The sequence below is a fragment of the Aquarana catesbeiana genome, linkage group LG02 (genome assembly GCF_042186555.1).
Source record: "Aquarana catesbeiana isolate 2022-GZ linkage group LG02, ASM4218655v1, whole genome shotgun sequence".
NCBI lineage: Eukaryota > Metazoa > Chordata > Amphibia > Anura > Ranidae > Aquarana > Aquarana catesbeiana.
The window spans coordinates 682,503,725-682,519,895 of NC_133325.1; the positions used below are offsets into that span (position 1 = coordinate 682,503,725).

General features: G+C 39.4%; 1 protein-coding gene across 1 annotated transcript in view; it reads right to left on the minus strand.

Moving 5' to 3' along the window:
- The window catches only part of PITPNM3 (PITPNM family member 3), a 1,020,867-nt gene that overhangs the window by 605,722 nt on the left and 398,974 nt on the right, over positions 1-16,171 (minus strand). The window contains exon 2 of the mRNA XM_073616741.1: positions 6,871-6,966. Coding sequence (XP_073472842.1) covers positions 6,871-6,966 — 96 coding nt within the window. The remainder of the gene's footprint in view (positions 1-6,870; positions 6,967-16,171) is intronic.

Here is a 16,171-nt window from a genome sequence, read left to right on the forward strand (position 1 = left end):
TCTTGATATGCTGATGCCTTAAGAGTCACAGGAAACTCCTAAGGCATCAGCATATCAAGATATTTTTGACAAAATTCATGTTCCCAACTTTGTGGGAACAGTTTGGGGATGACCCCTTCCTGTTCCAACGTGACTGCGCACCAATGCACAAAGCAAGGTCCATTAAGACATGGATGAGCGCATTTGGGGTGGAGGAACTTGACTGGCCTGCACACAGTCCATTACCTCAACCCGGAACACCTTTGGCATGAATTAGAGTGGAGACTGCGAGCCAGGCCTTCGCGTCCACATCAGTGCCTGACCTCAGAAATGCACTTATGGAAGAATGCTCAAACATTCCTATAGATACTCTCCTAAACCTTGTGGACAGCCTTCCCAGAAGAGTTTAAGCTGTTATAGCTGCAAAGGGTGGGCCAACTTATTATTGAACCCTACAGACTAAGACGAGATGTCATTAAAGTTCATATGCGTGTAAAGGCGAGTGTCCCAATACTTTTGACAATATAGTGTACACTCATTCTGTGGATATGTTGATGTTTTGTGCTCTTTAATAAGTTAGGTTATGTTGTGCTGCTCTAAATTTGAACCACACTTGACTGCAGGGCTGAAGATCTGGTAGCCCCTAGAGGAGTGTTGAAGCTGTTATAGCTGCAAAGGGTGCGCCAACTCAATATTGGACCCTACGGACTAAGACTGGGATGCCATTAAAGTTCCTATGCATGTAAAGGCATGCGTCCCAATACATTTGGTAATATAGTGTATGTGGAAGGCAGTACATGGTTAGCACTAACCCCTGAGGATCCACTGATTATAATAAGTTTCTCTGTTTTCTAGAAGACAACTCCCTATAGTTGCAGAAATTGCAAACAATAATATGAATAGTCACAAACAACAGCAAAAGGAGTAAAAGCTGCTACAAATACAGTGATTGGCTAGACCTGACTAAGTAAGATTAGTGTACACTTGAACAGTTCTAGGCAGTTTATACTTTGACGTACACTCCTAGTCCTGACAGTGTCTAACTGGCCATTTGACTAAATATATAGTTGGCTGGTGTTGGAGTTGTGTGTCTTTGTTGGAGCACCCATTGATAGGTATAAAAAGTACTGATGACCAAAAGGCCTCTCATTACTCCTGTAGGTTTGTCCTCCAAATGTGACGAAAGGATACTCTGGCTCTCACATCGGGTCCTGAAACTCTCACAATCTCCATTCTCCTCTGAGCTCAAGAAATACTGTACATGATCAATTGTTCCAGCAGGCATTACAGTGCCAATCACCAACACTCGCATTACACCATCCAGCCCTAAGGTGAAGCTGTAGGGGTAATCACAAGCACAGTCTATCTAATCAGAGCACCCTGCTCAGTGTAGATCTACTGTATACTCAGCTTAATTTAACGGGGGAAAAAAACATGGGTTGACACGGTGGACTACTCTGTCTTTTTCTGCCATTATGTTTCTAGTTTTACATTCTCTACATGGGAGTGCAATGTGTCAATTGCACAAGTCCAAGGTGAGCTGAGGCTTGTAATACCTCTCCTCCACCAGGAGTAAGTGAGGCGGTGGCTAAGAAAAGCAGGGCTTACTTAGACCCAAGTCAGCAAAGCTACAGGGCAGGAGGGGTCTATGTCCACTTTAGAATCGGTAGCCAGTAATAGACACCAGAGTTACTGGTCTCACATTTCTGTTCCCCTCTGTGTCTCTTCATGTGTGTTCTCTGAGTCTCTTATTTCTCCACTTTCCCCTCCTGGCTGCACCTCCCAGGCCAATCACCATAAAAAAATTACTTTTAACTCTTAACAGATTCCAGCTGCACAAACGTGTTGCATCTACACAGCATAGTACACCCTTTTTAAGAACTTTATTTATCAAAACACACAAGTTACAATGACATTTACATTTTATCCACTTGTAGTGAAGCAAAATATCTAATGGCATGACATACACAATATAGCAAACATAGGACTCAGTGTCTCAAGATGCATATACTGTATAGGAAGGCTGGACCAATATGCACTCACCGGCCACTTCATTAGGTACACCTGTTCAATTGCTTGGTAACACAACTTGCTAATCAGCCAATCACATGGCAGCAACTCAATGCTTTTAGGCATCTAGACATTGTGAAGACAACTTGCTGATGTTCAAACCAAGCATCAGAATAGGGAAGAAAGGGGATTTAAGTGACTTTTAGCATCGTGTGGTTGTTGGTGCCAGACAGGCTGGTCTGAGTATTTCAAAAACTACTGATTTACTGGGATTTTCATGCACAACCATTTCCAGGGTTTACAGAGAATGGTGTGAAAAAAAGAAAATATTCAGTGAGCGGTAGTTGTGTGGATGAAAATGCCTTGTGGATGTTAGAGGTCAGACATTATTTTCAGGGAAGAAATTGTATTTAATTGTCTTTGGTGATAAAAGCATGTTAAGAACTGTGCTAAACTAGCAGTTTACCACTAGCCTCTTGGTAGCCACTGCGGATAACTTGGGTCATTTTATAATAGTTATAAGATAAATATGTATTAGAAGGTCTTGAACCAAAAACTGTTTCTTGAATAGAGTAAAAAAATTAAAAAATGTACATTAAAAGATGGGAAGGTAAAAGAGAAATCTAAAACAAATAGGTATCCTTAATGCTCACGCCCTCTGCACGAGGAACACCTCCACCGCGCCAATGTCACCCCAAAAAATCTTCAAAAACACTAAATAAATAAATAAATATACACCAGTGACAGTGATCAAATTAAAATAGTGAACATAAAGAAATATATATATAGAGATATATAGAGCTGCCCCCTTAAAATCACAGAATAAATCAATAGTTAATTTAATCCTAAATATCAGTTAAAAACCTAAAAAGGTAAACCGACACATAGGGTAAATTGGAAGGCGCTCAAAAATAATCCAGATATACCTTGCAGTGTACAATATTGATGACAATCTCTATTGGTCACTAGGTATAAAATAATAAAGGTGTATTCTACAGTGTATAATGGTGATAATACCCTCTATTAGTGAATCAATCACCTAAGTGTAGCACGCCTCTATTAATCAATGGGTTAATTGGGTGTAACCAGTAAAGGCACACTTTACAGTGTACAATAGTGGTGGCACCCTCTATTGGTGAACCAATCACCTAAGTGTAGCACACTGGGTTAATAGTGGACCACAAAAGTATATAAACCTGTAAACATAAAATAAAACTTTCAAAGTGTATAGTGTGACCATATGAATAATTACACACATATATAAAAGTGACAGCAACTAGAAAAATAAACTCGTGCAAACATTTCAATTCATGCTGCAAAAGTTAAAAACTCCATATACAGTCCATGAATGAAACCAGCCTCCAAACAGGCTGCAGGTGATATAAAATGGTGACGATGAAATGTGAATCAAAAGTCCCACACAGATGATTCCTCAGTGATAAATGTCAAATGATGAGTAACTTCGTGCTTCTTCCACCTCACCAACGTGCCAGTGAAACACACTCTCCAGACATACACTCACCGAAATAAAATGCCAGCATTCTCATGCAAGGCAAAATAAGCTCTCTTTACCACACTCCAGGGTAAATAGTACATACGAAGTTCACAGCGATGGTGTTCAATGGATCTGTGCTCCTGGTGAAAAATTCCAGTACTCCCCTCCAATGTTGCAATCTGATCAATGTGTCAGCAGCCTGAGAAAATGATTCCTCCTGCCTGAAGCAAACTGATTAAAAATGTTTGCCTATGCAAAGTCCAAAGCATAGGCAAACATTTTTCATCAGTTTGCTTCAGGCAGGAGGAATCATTTTCTCAGGCTGCTGACACATTGATCAGATTGCAACATTGGAGGGGAGTACTGGAATTTTTCACCAGGAGCACAGATCCATTGAACACCATCGCTGTGAACTTCGTATGTACTATCTACCCTGGAGTGTGGTAAAGAGAGCTTATTTTGCCTTGCATGAGAATGCTGGCATTTTATTTCGGTGAGTGTATGTCTGGAGAGTGTGTTTCACTGGCACGTTGGTGAGGTGGAAGAAGCACGAAGTTACTCATCATTTGACATTTATCACTGAGGAATCATCTGTGTGGGACTTTTGATTCACATTTCATCGTCACCATTTTATATCACCTGCAGCCTGTTTGGAGGCTGGTTTCATTCATGGACTGTATATGGAGTTTTTAACTTTTGCAGCATGAATTGAAATGTTTGCACGAGTTTATTTTTCTAGTTGCTGTCACTTTTATATATGTGTGTAATTATTCATATGGTCACACTATACACTTTGAAAGTTTTATTTTATTTTATGTTTACAGGTTTATATACTTTTGTGGTCCACTATTAACCCAGTGTGCTACACTTAGGTGATTGGTTCACCAATAGAGGGTGCCACCACTATTGTACACTGTAAAGTGTGCCTTTACTAGTTACACCCAATTAACCCATTGATTAATAGAGGCGTGCTACACTTAGGTGATTGATTCACTAATAGAGGGTATTATCACCATTATACACGGTAGAATACACCTTTATTATTTTATACCTAGTGACCAATAGAAATTGTCATCAATATTGTACACTGCAAGGTATATCTGGATTATTTTTGAGCGCCTTCCAATTTACCCTATGTGTCGGTTTACCTTTTTAGGTTTTTAACTGATATTTAGGATTAAAAGAGAAATCTAAGCAATAGCTTTCACTTTTCTATTGCCACCCAATATTTCTTAGGGCTGTTATATCTGCATTCTAAGAACGAGATGCTGCTAGGTAACAGGCTGCCAAGACTAGCATTTAGAGATATGAAGGCACATTGTAGATGAAATGTATGGGCAAGTCTAATACCTGAAGTACATGCAAAGGAGGAGGAGAAACAAATCAAAGGATCATGCTCAGGAAACAAAAATGGAAGATGGCACGTGGAACAGTTATGAATTTCGGCAGCAGAGAAATAAAAGAGAAAGTAGTACTGTCATGGTATTGAAAGATTACAATAATTTAAACAGATGTTACTTTTTGTAGTCTGAGCCACAGCAGTAGTACTGTTTAAGCTAGATATTAAGTTTTAGAAAACAGAGAGCATTTAAGAAAGAGGGTTTTGCACATACAATACACAATATGTACATCATAGTGAACTTTTCATGAGGTTCTCCATTGCTGTGGGTGTTTTTCCAAATGTGCCTTTGCTTTTTTTGTCCTGAAACCTAACTCAGTAAAAAGAAATTAACAATGTGACTGTATTGTGCAATATCAATAGTTTACTCTTTGCTGGAGATAGAAAGGTAAAAGAACAACACAGCACAGGCCTGACTTAAAAATAACCGGAAAATATTGCCGCCTCTATTTCTATTTCAACACTATGGTGTATATGGAATTGTCCCTGAGCCTTTAGCACCTGATTGGTTATATATATATATATATATATATATATATATATATATATATATATATATACACACACACACACACACGTTTTTTAACTACCACATAACACAATGACTCTGATTTGCTAAAAGTATAAAGTATGTTTACTTTGCAACAACAATTTTCACTTAGCTTAGTGAAAAACATGAATTTGTGTCATTCACTACAATTTACTACCATTTGTGTCATTCACTACAATTTACTATCATTTGTGTCATTCCATACCCTCCTACCATTTGATTTTAATCATCCAATTACTGTATGTGCAAGAAAAAACTCAGTTTTGGTATGATTTATAGGACATGATTGGTAACTCTTTGCAAAGTGAATTTTCATTTTGCCTCACCTCATTCACTAAGCTAATTGAAAATTCACTTTGCAAATTAAAAATGCCTTTACCCTTTTAGTAAATCAAACTGACCAAAAACAAACACTCAAATAAAGACCCCTACATTTACTAATCTGCTTTCCTGTTCACAAAGGAAGAAAAGTGTTGAATCTAGAGGGTCAGTACTGTGACGGTCAACTAACCTTTTCAGAAGGAGACCAGCAATGGTAGTTGCCATATCTTATGCATGATGACTATTATCCATTGAAGAGTTCACACTCTTAACTTAAATGCAAGGGTGTTTCACAGCTCTGTGAATTTGCTGTGTGAATACAGAATTCTGCCAGTCATAATCCCCCAGGGAACACTTTTGCAAGCCTTAATTAAATAACACATCTACGTGGAACACTTTGGCTGTCTCAGCTTTTTGTCTAGATGACACTTACTCCAGGCAACATGAAGCACTGAGTTCTGACAGACAAATGAATACTGGATTATAAAGTACAGCACCCATCCTATTGGGGACTGCATAAACTCAGTATTTTACAGTACAAACACATTGAAACATACAAGAGTGACAGCAGAAAAAAGACCTAGTGGTTCATCGTCTGACCCATTTTTCTTCTTTTTTTTTTCAACTTTGTATAGATCTTTGTTGATCCCAAGCATTTTTGAATCTACTTACTATTATACAAATAATATACAAAATAAGTCTTTTGCCTACCAAAAACAAAATTATGAGGGATAAAACCTCTGTCAGGTTTGTAATTTGTATTTGTGTCCCTATTAGGGGATTTCCTTCTCCTTTAAAGGTTTCAACATATGGAAAAGGCAGGGATGATTCTCCAATGGGGACACAAATTGCAACAAAACACCTTTTTCAGTAGCAAGGGAAGGGTTAGAACTTGCGTACATTTTTAATTGCTGTATGTGTTCCTGCCATAAAAGTTTCTGCCTATTTCCTTTCCCAAAGAGAACTGACATAAGGACGTAATGAAAGTACAGAGAGCAATAAAAAATGCACAAAAGTTCTTCCAAACTCTACAAAAAGCTGTATTTCTACATTAAGCCTTACAAGGCAATAATTAGAAACAGAGTGCACAAAACTTGTAGACTTATCTTCACTTACCTCTTGCGTCAAAGAATTCATCATCAGAGCTGTCCACCGAGTCATTCACAATTTTCTGCAGGTGCCACTGTGCCCCACTAAATCGCCGTGTTCCCCCTAGAAGAAATAAATGAAAACTTTATCATGTTTCTCACTGTTAAGAAAGAAGAAGAACATGGGACATGAGAGTCACCAGTAACTTTCTAGGACTGCACCCCTCCTACCAAGCAAAAGAACCATGAAGAATGCTCAAGCTGCTGCTGAGTATGTAGAGCATTCTTAACCCTATTTTGAGAAATCAACTCTACTTTGTGAGTATCTGAATAATAATTTAAAAAAGGTATAACTGAAGGCAAAACTTTTTTTTTTTTTTTATAGTTTTGGATAGAGTGCAGAGGGATTAGAATGTTAGTCAGTTTTTATTTCTGCCTATGCCCCCATTGTTTGTCCTGTTTACCATTATTATTGAAATTGGAAGTAAAAAGAAAATCTGAAATTTTGGGTTGTCTTAGAGGAGAAATCTTCCAATGGGGTCACTAGTTTTGAAGACGTGGGGTCCACGAAGAATTCCCTTAATTTGCAGGGATTTCCTCATACGTCCTGTATGGCTATGAGACAGGAAGTACAGGGAAATCTCCACAATGCGACACAGATGGTGAAAAAAATAATCTGATAGAGATTATAACCCTCACTTGCGCTATCCAAAATTTTTGCCTATAGTTCTACTAACAGTAAAGATCTCAAATTTTAGGAGAAAATGCTGTCCACGGGGGAAGCAGATTTGCTAAATGCCACCTGACAACTATTCATTTATTAGCATCCAGATGCACTGTAGTCATGGCTTGCTAGCACAGCAAGTAGCAGGGAAACCTGCCAAGCACCTTGCCACTTCATAAAGATCTGTTAATACTGCTCTAACACTCTACAATTTTGTTTTTAACAGGCTTCTTGATTTGCAGGTCAGGCCTGACTTAAAGCCACGTGGGTACATCATCTCAGTACCCACTGGATGCCTAGATTGTACACTGAGCTACACATGGATGCATGGCTTTAAATTATTAGATTAGAGCAGACACCACAAGAATCCTGCTTGCCTTTTCATCCCATAAAAACCTCATCTATCTGTGTTTTTGACTTAACAAGTACCCCTGTATAACAAGGGTGCCCATGCCTCATTGGTCAATAAGGGTGATCACACTAGAACGCAAAATGGCAGTTGGTAGGGTTTAGCCCAGGAAAAACAGGCCAATAAAGGAGGCTTTTTCTGGATGACACAGAAACACATATTCAATGAACACTAAATAAATAGTAGAGGTTTGAAGAAGGAGCTTTTGAGCATGCTCCAAAACTAGTCACCTCCCCTTGCTGATATCACTTCCGCCCCCTGTGTTCCATGGTGGTTTCAGGAAGTGCAGCAACCATCTTACTCCTCCAGACCCTCGGTTCCTGCAAATGCAGGCCAGCACAGTGATAGGGAAGAACATCCCAGGAGGACTTCATACATTGATGAGCCTGTTTACTCTGTAATCCTGTAAGTGTTTTTCTGCATATCTTTGCAGACTGCTTCTCTCCTGTAATTGCTGCTGGAGTGCCTGTCAGCTCTCTATCCTGCTACCTTGGATGGTCTGCAATGTACAGTATATAGCACCTGGAGGACCCTTCTAGCAAAAGTGCTCCTAGTTAACATTCTTCACTAAATAAATAGTAGAATGCCCTAAAAAAGAGTTTAAAAAAAAAAAACTAATTTTGAAAGGAGTTCAACAAGTGAACTAAGAGCTTGCACGTTAGTGAAATTGGTAAACATTTTACGATGGCAAGACTAGTAATTTTGCTGCAAAATCTATTTGTTCAAATTGCTCTGCTAATCTGTAATCAACACATGTTTGTCATGTTCCTATTAATCAACCTACTTTATGAATATCGGCCTTAAAGTGGTAGTAAAGCCTTACACTAACTATTCTTAACCACTTCCAGCCTGCCATATAGCAATACGACGACTGCAAAGTGGTTTCATTATCCTGACTGGAGGTCATATGATGTCGAGCAGGATACGCCGAGGGCGCTCAATTCGGCGATCATTGATGTGGTGTGTCAGTCTGACACACCGCATTACCGATCTCAGTAAAGAGCCTATGACGTAGGCTCTTTACCATGTGATCAGCTGTGTTCAATCACAGATGATCACATGGTAACAAGGAAGTGCCGTTTATCGGCTTTTCCTCTACAAGGCGTGGGTAGAGGAGAGCAGATCGGCTGCTCTCCTGACAGAAGGGGTCTGCGCTGATAATCAGTGCAGACCCATCAGCAATGCCTACCAGTGTCCACAAGTGATGCCCATCAATGCCCCACCAGTGATGTCCACCCATGACCACCAGGGATGCCCACCCATGACCACCAGGGATGCCAATCAGTGCCCATTAGAGGTACCAATCAGTGCGCTAAAAAGATGCCAATCAGTGCCCATCAGTAGTGTCTGCCAGTGCATCCTCAGTGTTGCCTATCAGTGCCCATCAGTGCCATCCATCAATGGCACACATCAGTGCGCCTATCAGTGCTCATCGGTGCCACCTAAAAGTGCCCATCAGTGTTGCCTATCAGTGCCGCTTATCAATGCCCATCAGTGCTGCATATCAGTGCCACCTATCAGTGTCCATCAGTTCCGCCTATCAGTGCCCATCAGTGAAGGAGAAAACTTACTTGTTTACAAAATTTTATAACAAAAACAAAAGGTCTTTTTTTATTTGTTTAGTAAAAAATAAAAAATCCAATGGTGGTTAAATACTACCAAAAGAAAGTTTTATTTGTGGGAACAAATAACAAAAAATTTTTGTTTGAGTATAGTGTTGCATGACTGCACAATTGTCATTTAAAATGCTGAAAGCTGAAAATTGGCCTGGGCAGAAAGGGGGGGGGGAGGGCCCTGTATTAAAGTGGTTAAAAATGTTCCTTCCCTGCATACCCTGTGTAAAAATGAACTGTGTACTTACCTTTTTTTAATCTGGTCTAGTCCAGTCATGTGATCCTGCAGCTCCGGCTCCCCTGTCTAATGGAGTGTTTGACAACAGCTGTGAATTCTGAGACCCATGACGTCACCCATGGGCTCCAATTGCCTAGCCATTGTCGGTGCTCCCTCTTCCCCCTTGTTGCAGTCACTCACTAGCACAACTGAGCTGGAGCTACAGAATCGTGTGACTAGGCTGAAGCAGATTAAGAATAGGTAAGTACACAGGGTATGCAGGATAGGTAGAAGGAAGGAGGAGAGATAAATAAAATTATTGTAGTTAGTATCAGGTTTTAGGCATCCACCTAGGTAAGTATGATTGGCCAATAAAAATACAAAAACATACTTCTCTTTTAATTTAATAAGTAAAACCTAAGCATTTAACCTTGACACATGAAATGCATTTTGTGTGGCTCATTATATTGCTTTCTAGTGACATTTAAACTTCAAGTATGGCTCACCCTCCTTATATTTATACCATTCCCTGTGTTTAATAACGATATGTGCCCCACTGCATGTGTTTTATAATAAATATGCAGATTTCTACCTTATTTCACAGCACCTCCCGGCACTCACGTGACTGCTTGCCTCTCTCCTCCTCCCGGCTGAGGTCAGCAGAAGTTTTGGGCCCCTCCCACCATAGTTGTCAGCCCAGGAGAGGAGAGAGACGAGAAGTCATGTCAGCGACCAGGAGGCGCTGTGAAATAAGGAAGAAATCGGCATATTCTTTATAAAACACATGCAGTGGGGCACATGTCCTTATTTAACAGAGGCTATTGTATGATCATATCATAGTGGTTTTACAACCACTTTAATCATTTATTTCTCAATTAGCATGATTGCTTCTTTAAGGTGGCTTATAGCTGTCTGGCCCTACTCATTCTATGCATCATGACTGAAATGCAAGAATAACTATATTACACAATGGACTCTATTCTTTTCACTCTTAAATTACTTTAAATATGAGGTGACAAATTACACACAAGATTGTCTTCATTCAACATAAAAGGCAGCAATTTTCTTGTGTTATTTCTATTATTTTCTAGGTGAGAAAGAAGAGAACATACGTACTATATGACACAGACTTTTTTTCTGACTAGTTCCCTTTACAATGGGGAATAAATATGATCTAAAATGTGAGATATTATGTATAAGGCTGACTTCACACTAGAACACACAGCGGCTCACAGCAGGGGTGCGATGCGTCTTCATTTACCGTTTCAGCTCCAATTTCATCCTGAATTTTGGGCTGAATTCGGACCTGAAACGGACCAAAAGACACACACAGCTCCTATGCAATTCGCCCCGGAGCCGCTGTGGAGATGTGTGAACCGGCTCCATAGAGAGCCAGTCACAATCTCCTGCTATGCGAATTGGGATGCGGGGAAATCCGCATAAGTGTGAACCCAGCGTAAAGGTTACCTCTTCCAGTGTCTTTTGGTTGATAATGCAATTGGAACATGCATGCTACATCCAAATATGAAAGACTTGTTTTGTGATGGAACACAAATGTTTTTGTTTGCTTTTAGTCATATATGCAGATTATGCACATTAGCACCACATTAGCACCAACACACAAGACCCCCTCATATGTGCATACTTCCCAGCTTTGGAACGTGAGAAAGAAGGACACTTTGATAAACAGATGCCACGGTCATCTAAAAGGTGAATAGTTCACAAAGCATAATTAAAGTACATATAAACCCAATGCCAGTTTATTTAAATCTGTAGTTTAAAAAAAATTCCTGATATTCTGACATGAAGATCCTTGTTCAGGCACTTCCTGTTATAGGGCAACAACACTCTGTCCTAACATGAGATGTCAATGTTACAAATGCAAATAGCAAAAAAGGAGTTTCCTAACCCCTAATGCTATTGCTCAGAGAAGAGCCCCAATGCATCTCGATCGTATGTTGTTCTGATCTTCCTCAGGGGGATGAAGACATCTTCAAATTGGGGCTCTTCTCTGAGCAATAGCATTCGATGTTAAACTTTTTTTTTGCTATTTGCATTTGTAACATTGACATCTCATGTTTGGATACCATGCATACCAGATCTCATGTAGTTTTTAAATCATGTGTTTTTTTCATATATCTGTGTGCAATAAAGAACTTTTTTATATATATATTCTATTCAGTCTAACTTTTTCTAGCTTATCCTAACAGAAGGGAACCATCCACACCCCCCCCCCCACCCACCCCCGCCAGAATACAAAGATCAGAGCTGCAGCCATTGGTTGCATGCACTAATCTTATGCTGGTTTTCCAGCATAACTGTTTGACAGAAATCACTCTAAAGACCAGCTTCTGTTGAGCAGACAGGGGTGTGGGTTATGGTCTTTGCATAAGTCTTAATTACAGCAGAGGACCTTAGACTGCCAAAGCACAGTGCAGATGAATCTGCAGGGGAATTGAATAAGTAAAACAGATTTATTTCTCCTAGACCTAAACAAGCATTTAACCCTTGCAGTGCAGGCACAGCCCCACTGCAAGGGTGGAATTTTGAGATTCCTTAAGATTAGCTTTAAATATGCAGATTTAAAAAAAATACTTTGGCATCAGTAGAAAAGATGTGTAATTTGTTAGTGCGAGGCCCTGCAAGTGCAAAAACCCATGGACAGCTTGGCTTGAAGTTAGACATTCACTTCCTTGGTTGGACAGTTCTTGGACCTCTAGGGATTTTGTTCAAAACCTGGGATGGTCCCAAGGGATCTGGAACAGTTAGGGGAAATGTATATATCTGACTGTAACATCCAAAACACAACACAGTCCACAACAGATTAATAATAAAAAAAAACTTGCATCAGATTTTAAGACTAATCTTTATAGTCCATTTTTATGCTATCCACACATAGGACTACAATCAGAAATATCTATAGACATATATAGAATTAGTAAAAATTACAATTTACAACAAAATGCAAGTATGCATTAGAAACGTCTGTGGTTGTTTTATCTACTGGCATATAAAGGTTTAGTTTAACTGTAAGCCCCTAAGAACGAAGACTTAGATACTTGATCTTTTGCCTCTAAAAGCCATAGTATACTGTGTGTCCTCAGGACTGACTAGCTGAGAAACGCTGATCCAGCCACAATCCTGTACCATGAAACACAAAGACCTGACCTCAGCTGCCAGCAATACACAGCCCATCTGTGATACAGGAAAAAAGCTTAATGAATCCTGACAGAAGAAAGCAATATTTTGGCACTTGCTGTTGTTTTTAGTTTTCATTTCAGGAAAAAATCTGCCTTGAAATGTGTGAATGATGTCTATGATGAGAATAAGGAAACCCCATATAGACTGAAAATAATCACAATGTTCTGTTTACAAATGTGCAAAATATGATCAAATGGTAAATGCACATTTGTTTATGAAATACAGTGAAATGATAAATAACAATCTGTTACGCAGTCACTTGAATTAATTCAGAATGCATAATTACGCAATAGTATAAAATTGCATAATACTCAGGACAACGATTTTCCCAGCTGGAAATTGGGGATAAATTGATTATACCATTATGCCCATGAGATATTTTGACAGTCCCCTGAAACAAATACTATGAAGAAGAATAGATACACTAATAAAACAGATGATCCCAGTCTATTATTTAACTCCCTAAAAGAATGAATAGCTACAGTACCTACTGTATGTCTTACAGGGTGTATGATCTAGCAGGAATAATCACAGTGTGCATTGGAGGGAGCAGCCGCAGGTATTCGGCACACCTGGAAGTATCAGATACCAGTTTTAACACACTGGAAAGGTAAGTATACAATATTTACTTTTGCAGACTAGGGTTACTTTTGTGTTGACCATATAGTAACAGGGTCACTTTAAAGTTAAAAACTGTTCCATAGTCTGGCCAGAGTTCCACTTTAAGGTGACTTTTGTACAAATATTGTGCTTTACTAATTGCATGAAGAAGATTCCTGTTTTATACTTCCTTGGTTTCAACTATCTACAAAAATGGCATTAATATAATTTAAATCAATATGATGCATTTTCCATTTTTGTTTCTTTATTTTTTCATATTCCATTTACAGTAACAGGTGCAATGGGTTCCATCATGGTATAGTTTACATTTTCCATTCTATTTTTCTATAATATTTATTTAAATTTTCTTTTTTACAATCAGTTGACAAACATATAACCAACAAACGTTAAAAAAACTACCTCATACAAATCCCCCAATACCGTCACCCATTCATATTAAAAAAAAAAGGGGGGGGGTCCCTGAGTCTTTTAGCACTGCAACATAATAAGATATCTGAATTCCCAAAAGGAAGAGTTCCACATCTGGAGAAAAAAAAAAGGGGGAGTGTCACCTCCCTTTCATGGAGGAGGGAACTGTAGACTCCTATTCTCTGTACTAAAATGGTTCCCACTTAGCATGAAACTTTTCCAAACTATTACTATTGGTACAGACCCATTTCTCATCTTTCATGATTTTGTTGACCATGTCTGTTGACATGTTCTATAGTAGGTGCTTGTGGCTTTTTCCAATAGACCGGAATTAGCCCTTTAGCTGCATCCAACAGATGTGGAACTATACTCTTCTTATATGCCCTGATGGAACTTTGAGTACCATGAAGGAGGCATTGTACAGGGTCAACCTTGATCAAGGCCATTGTTACTTTAGAGATCAAATTCCTGAGCTCAGACCAAAATGGCCTAATCTTAGGGCATTCCCACCAGATGTGGATATGAGAGCCTTGTTGCCCGCAGCCCCGCCAACATCTATCTGAGACTGAGGGGTATGCGATGGCCAACATCTTCATGACCCTGTACCACCTAGACAGAAGTTTATAATTTGTATCCTGTATTTTAGTATTTATAGAAATGTATGTACCAGTCTTAAGCTATTCAGTTTCTGTAAGTCTGTGAAGTGACGGTCTAACTGTTTCCCACTCTCCAAAAAATCTAAGGCCCTGTGGTGACACTATGTCTATTCAGCAATTTATAAGAGATAGAGAGCAAACCCCATATCCATTGGCTGTTTATGCCATAGAGATTGAAAATCAGAGAGAGGTTCAGCCTTTCTAATCCCCTGTAGGTGAACAGTACAAAAATGCTGTAGTTGTTGATATCTCCAGGTATCCATTGGAAACTCACCATATTCCTCTCTAAAGTCTCTCAGCGGGCGCATTCTCCCATTCCTCATAAGCTTGAGACAACTAGTGTCTCCATCAGTCGCTCAAGGTTTAAAGAAAGGTAATAACTCACCCAGGGTAACCAACAGAAACCACCCAATGGTAATAATGGAGAGATTTCTGGGGATAGGGCTTGGTTGTTGACTAAATCCCAACACTTCAAGGTGTGGGTAGTAAGAAAAGAGGCAGTTTTGGAAAGCCCTCTATATGGGTACGGGACCCATGGAGCTTGGGCTAAACCGTGGCCCGCCAATGTCTTTTCTAATATCACCCAGGCCTTTGAGTAGTGTGGTGTCTCCAGCTAAGAATTCTGGTTAAGGCAATTGCTCCATAATAATTTCTCAAGTTGGGGAGACCTAATCCCCCATCCAGTTTAGACCTCGTGAGCATATGATATGCAAGTCTTGATCTAGTCTTTCGCCATACAAAGTAAAAATCTGCCTAATCTTAACAAAAAATGAATTTGGAAGTCGGATAGAAATCATCTCCATTGTGAATAAAGCTTTTGGGAGCACCCCCATCTTTAAAATATTAACTCTTCCTAACCAGGAGAGGGAAGCTCTATCCCAATCTGCCAGATCTCCCTTAATTTTTTGAAGGAGCGGAATATAATTTTCCTCATATAGCTTTAATAAATCTGCCATCATACTAATTCCTAGATACTTAATACATCGTTTATTCCATATCAAAGAAAAATACTGCCTAAGGGAATCCTCTATAATTTGGGGTATATGTAACAGCAAGAGTTCGTATTTATTATAATTTATTTTGAAATTTAACATAACTCCAAATTCCTTTAGGTCTGCCATTAAATTAGGTAAAGTTAGTAATGGATCAGAAATAAAAAATAGAATATCATCCACATAAGTGAAAAGTTTATGCTCTGCAAGGCCCGCTTTAAAACAATGGATATTGGGGTTTTCTTTTATTTTGCATAACAGTGCCTCTATGACCAGTGCAAACAGCAGGGGTAATAATGAACACCCCTTCCGAGTCCCGTTCTTTATCTCAAAAGGGGGGAAGAGGACACCATTGACCTTCACCCTGGTCGAGGGTTTCCCATACAGGCCATAATCCAGCCTAGCATTTTTGGACCCAGGCCCACGGTGACCAGGACCTCCTCAGGAGATACCCAGTCTACCCTGTCAAACGCTTTCTCAGCGTGGAC